The sequence below is a fragment of the Symsagittifera roscoffensis genome, chromosome 9 (assembly GCF_963678635.1).
Source record: "Symsagittifera roscoffensis chromosome 9, txSymRosc1.1, whole genome shotgun sequence".
NCBI classification, from domain to species: domain Eukaryota; kingdom Metazoa; phylum Xenacoelomorpha; order Acoela; family Convolutidae; genus Symsagittifera; species Symsagittifera roscoffensis.
Genome location: NC_087070.1, coordinates 48,339,638 through 48,345,539, shown reverse-complemented (window position 1 = coordinate 48,345,539; position 5,902 = coordinate 48,339,638). Strand labels below are relative to the sequence as shown.

Here is a 5,902-nt window from a genome sequence, read left to right as displayed (position 1 = left end):
AGTAGTATAGATATACGACACTGGGATCGGGGGGGGGGGGGGGGGGGGTGATCCCTACAGGGATCATTGGGTATAGATTCCTAATGATCCCTATGTAAATATTTATACCTAATGATCCCTATGTAAAATATTTATACCTAATGATCCCCATGTAAAATATTTATACCTAATGATCCCAATGTATAATTTTTATCCCTAATGATCCCTATGTAAAATATTTATCCCTAATGATCCCTATGTAAATATTTATACCTAATGATCCCTGTGTAAAATATTTATACCTAATGATCCCTATGTAAAATATTTATACCTAATGATCCCAATGTATAATATTTATACCTAATGATCCCAATGTATAATTTTTATACTTAATGATCCCTATGTAAAACTTCGGTAAATTATTGAGTATTCCCACTGAACGTTGTGGAACCGGGAATGGAATTAAGTTTTGGTCGGTGCATATTTTCCCTTCTAAAGTTTGGGGGTATTGGCTTGTTTACATGTAAAAGGACGTTATATATCTATTATATGTAATAGGAAAGCACCAGATTTTGGCAGCGTAGCTTAACTGTTGGCTGCGGTGAACGATTTCCTTCAAAAATGCATGTTTTTTTGCTGAATCTCAAAGAAAGGAAAATTCGTCAATTGCGGCGGCCGCCACCTCTATTTAGGTAAAAGCTAATGATCAATTTGACCGAAATAAGAATGAAAAGTTTCTTTAAGCCAAATGAAAGTAAAAAACAAAGAAAAATTTTGCAACACTGAAAACTCTAAAATAATGAAATTGGCTTGAAAATTTCGACATTTCCATTTTCCGTGTCTACAGAAGACTGAAAAATAAACGTCTGAAATCTATGACAAAAGCTTTGATTTTATAGAAAGGTTGAAAGAGCTAATAAGTTGTAGTGGGTTAAGATCTTGAAAAACGAGAACACTGATGAAAGCCAAAAGTGCCCAGAATTATTATCAAAACTTGTACCTAACTTGTTACTATAAAATTGAAGTGGATCAAAATTTCTTGGGGTCCGAGTAGAGGAAAACGCATGGCGCTCGACTCTCAGCCGAAAGGCGGCGTTTCGAAACCCGTCCGGAAATTGTACTGAAAGGAGGCAACAGTAGCTGGTATGGTGATATCCCCCCATAGATCGATTTTGTACTTTTTTCTCACTTTGAATTAACTTCTCGAATTACTGCTATTCAGTTAACAATTGGGTAAAATTTCAATTACTAAAAGAATGTATTGTTCAAAATGAAATTGTAAAGTGTATAAAACAGCTATATTAAATGGTTAGTTAATGGGTAAGCATGTGAGTTAGGAAACGTTTCAAAACATGATCAGTTATATAAACAAAATCAGAAGCATCACCATTAAAGTTTTTATCAAAAATCAAATGTGCAATATAAATACAAAAAGAACCGCACATGGTAGAGTTTGAGTCTTGCATGGGAAAGTTTGTCATCAATTCAGTCACTTGATGAAAATTCTCGTTCAATCGTTTATACAGATTGGTGTACTGCCAGAGAGGAAGACCGAGAGGATCAGCGAAGTATAAAACATTTCTTCTGTTGCATATCACAATCCAATGTGTCCCCGGAGAATCTGATTTTGAAATGTTCACAATCATAAAGATGTTGTTTGGGATGTGAGGTGGAAAATTGTCGGCTGCAAATACTCCAAAAAACTTATATTTCAGATGTTTACAATTCTGAATGAGGTCCTGCAACTGGATTTCATCCATTTTCAGACTGTCGAAATGGGAAGGACGTTCTTTGTAACTTTGCGGTCGGAGGTAATAAATACATTGGATGAGCGTATACCCCAAACAAAAATTTCCAGGTTTGCTGTCAAAGCGTTTGAGAATTGAAGATCGAGTGAAACTGAGCAGTTAGTAAGTTCTGGATGCAAGAAGTCATGAGCTGCCTGCTGTGTGCTAGTGAGATCAAAACACATAATAAAGTGCTGTTGGTAGTTATCCAGAGTGATTCCCAGCCCGCAGTGCAACAAACCCAGCGCTGATAGTGTGTTGAAGAAGAGACGCTTATGATCTTGTGTACTGATTGGTGTACTTGCTATTGGTAAACCATTTCGTCTCAAAGTAACTTGCTCCAGTCCAAATTTTTGATAATGAAAAGGATTCGTTCGGTTTGTTCCTAGAAATGCATTATTTGTGTTCAATGCTATGATAATTTGTCTCACCGGTTCACGAGCAAAAATATCTTCCTGTTGCCAGCTGCGCTGACCAGCTGTTGCAAGAAATGTTTTTGTAATTTCTTCTTGATATGGGTAGTTCGCAGGAGTTTTGAGCAAAGTTGATTCAATGGCAGAGAGCACATGGTCGGTCACAGTCATTTTTCTAACATACAGGTTCGCTTCGAGTATTTGCAGCTTGTAATGCTTGGCAGCATCTTCCGATATAATGAGAAAGTCTTCATGAGAACGTCTGTAGGAAAGTCTGAGGGTAACACCGCTCAACAAATGCTTGTCACAAGTGAAAAAATCAACTCCAGCGGGTCCATAGAACCAAATTTCATTCGATTCACGGACCAGTTCTCGTTGAGGTGTGAAATCAGCTGCATCTATTGCAGCGGGATTGTTTTCAAAACGATATCCCTGACACTTAAGCCACGAGTCCTTGGCTCCTTTGCTGTTAGAAAATTCTGTTCCAATAAAGCTTTTATGCGCAAAATTACTATTGGCATTTGAGATTTTGAGTCCATTAGCAGAGAGGGTACAGTCAGAGAAAAGGGAATACAGGGAGTTGTTTACGAGGAACGGTGAATCAGACACAGTAGGATCAGTGTTGTCGTATCGCAGATCAGCTCCACTTGATTGCGTTACTTTGCATCGTATTTCCAAATAAATTTTTTGCAGGTCAACAAAATTATTACGGTCACCGGTGATTTCAAATTCAAGCATTGGTCCATTAGGTGAATAGACAGGTCCAATTTTTTGATCAAAAGCGTTTTCAAAAGTAATCAAAAGAGGTTGTTTTTCAAACAAATCCAGAGAGCTATGGGTAGCTTCATTGGGTAACAAATTAGCGATCATTTTTTATGTTTGAGAAAAAATCTGCTCGACTTCTCACTGGTCTGGTTTTTCTTCGAATGATTGTTTTTCTTTTTCGAGCCCCTACTGACCTTCTTCTTCGTAATCCATTCATTGGTGTCTTTCGACGACGTCGTCTACCACCACCGAGTTGTTTTCTTGCAGTTTTTGTGACAGTGTTTTTCAATGCTTGTTTAGAAGACTTCTTTTTCATAGCGACATCAATTAGTTCTGGCGCTGCACTCATCAAAAGTTCTCTGCCCAGTTTTTTCGCAGCCGGTAGAATAACCCGTCGTGCAAACGGTATAGCAACACGACCAATACCAGCAGCCAAAGCGCCAAATCCACTGCCGCGTTGTCGGTAGTGTCCAGAGAAATGAGGAAGTGAAGCTTGCTTTGCATAATATTGTTCCATTGGTTTTCAATCAAAGCGCTTGAATTTTAGAGTCAACACAACTTTACCAGTTCCTGCAAAGGGCACTAGTCTTCCAGTTTCTGTGCGCAACTGTACCGATATTGATTGTACAGATGAAGTGAATAATTTTTTATAGTCTAAATTAGTGAAGTTTTTTCGATGATTAGGTTCAATGCTGCAGGCACTACCGTTTTTGATGCGTCTATTTGAATCAATGACGCGTAACAATGGGGCCTTTGCATCACCAACAGTTTGGTATTGAATAATGTCAATATAGACAAAAATTAGACTTGTCCCACTTGATAAGTCATATGGGAAATGAGATTCGTACAGTTCGTTTCCCTCATAAGATGCATCGAAGGAGGGTATCATTTTGTATCCAATGTGATATTCACCGTTCTCATCAAGCTTTGCATTGTAGCCTAACAGACTGGGTATTTGGGGACTTGGGAATGAGATTCCTTCATTTGCGTTCATCCAAATGCTCATGCTATTCGTGATTTCTTGAGGACTCGCATCAAAATGAATTTTGTCTTTGAGTTTTGTTTTTATCTCATTAATCAATTGTTCTATAAAAGTGTACTCTCCTGATTTGATAAAAACTTTTTCGCCATAGTAGGGTCTGGAAATTGTATTCGGATTGCCAGCGTTGGATTTACTGGCTACTACTTCGGATGCTCTGAAGTACGTAAATTCCTCATCAGTAACATTGTTTAATTTTGTGGGGAAAATTATTTCTGAGAGAGCAACTCTCCAATCTCCGTCTAAAGCTATTTCTTCTTTACAAAAATTTCTAAAACTGGCCAAAGTGTTGTCTGGGAAATAATCCATTGATGCTGTTGAAATCAAATGTACAGTAAACTCATCACTGCCCATTTTCGTTATAATCAGCTTTGTTTCCAATTAAACTAAGTTCTTTTTCATAAAATTTTCCGCTGATTTCTTCCTTTTCCGCATCAATGAGACTGTATGTTGGAGGGTTTACAGTAGGAATGGCAACTATTTCAAAAACTTCGTCTGTAAAAATCTGCTTGTAACCTTTTCTAAAAGGCAAGTCAGTCTTCGCTATTCGCACATAATCACCAACATAAAACTTTGGTTTCTGTACCAACTTCGATGAACTGTTTGCAATTAATGAAACTAAAGCAGGTACATGTTTTCTTGTGACCTTGTTTGGAGCCAATTTTGTAACTCTATTAACGCGTGAGTTAATCGTTTGAACAAAACTTTGTAATTTTTCAATATAACTGTAAGTCCATTCAAACTCCAAATATTTGTAGATAATATTTTTCAGCGATCGAATGTTTCTTTCGGCAAACGCTGATTTTTTTTCACTGTGAGTATTGTATTTGATGATTTCTCGTTTAGTACATAACTTTTCGAACTCTCCTTTAAACTCGGTGCCTTTGTCAACCCAAACTTTTTTTGGTTGTTTTGTTTTGATCATTTTTTTGAAAGCTTCGGTTGTTTCTTTAGCATATTTGGTCTTCAGGGGTTCCACTCGTAAGTAGCGAGAGAGACAATCGACAGCAACTAATAAATATCGTACCCCTCGGTTATATTTAGCCAATTTATCAACATAAGCCAAGTCAAGAGACCAAATTTCGTTGATATCGTTAACAATCACTTTTAGCCGAGGATATGTTTTACGAAACAATCCATACTTTGTATGTGATGATTGAGATCTCAGAAATTTTCTAACTTTTTCTGGTGAGAGTTGACTAGCATTTGTTAAATTTTTAACGCTACCAAATGCAGCTGGACCTTTCGTGTAGAGTAATTTGAGTTTCTTTTCTTCACTGATAGTAGGATTTCCATTCTTTTGTTGACGTTGTCGCAAACGATTCTTTACTGCTTTCATAGTTTTTATCATCGTCGTCATCGTCGTCGTTGGGGAAAAATTCTTTTTTCTTGGTTTTTCTTTTGTCAGATTGCTTGGTTCTGGGTTTGAGAGTTGTCGATCGAGTCTTCGAAGAGGAGGGTTTTGATATCTTCGAGTCCTCAGTTGTCGGGTTGTCGGAGACGAAGGAGGAAGAAGTTGAGGGCTTAGCTGCTTCGCTCTTAAGCGAGCGGAGAATCTGTTTGGCATAAGTGTTAGACACTAAGCTAGGATCAAGATTCAGTTCTTTCAAAATTTGAGGATAAAAAACACCTTCAAGTTTTTTTGTGTTTTGCTGTGTATCGTACAAAAAGGATTCAATTTTAACGAGTGTTGGTTTTCCTTGAATTAGAACATATCCGTCAACGTCTAATGTCAAGGATTCAACTTTGAACAACTGCTTCAGCACTATGTTTGCCCTTTCCAATTTATTAGCTTCCAATAGCTCTTGAATGGATTCCATAATCTTTCGAAACACTTCAGCGGTTTTTCCATAACTTTTTTCATCCTTTTTTTCTAATCTCTTTGAACTTGTCTGCTGCTGAGAATTGTATGATTCAAT

General features: G+C 37.4%; 1 protein-coding gene across 1 annotated transcript in view; it reads left to right on the top strand.

The window, feature by feature from the left end:
- Window positions 1–5,552, top strand: part of LOC134854876 (uncharacterized) — a 43,454-nt gene extending 37,902 nt beyond the window's left edge. Inside the window, exon 3 of the mRNA XM_063871235.1 lies at window positions 5,392–5,552. Within this exon, the coding sequence (XP_063727305.1) occupies window positions 5,392–5,552 (161 nt within the window). The remainder of the gene's footprint in view (window positions 1–5,391) is intronic.
- The last annotated feature ends 350 nt before the right edge of the window (window positions 5,553–5,902 follow it).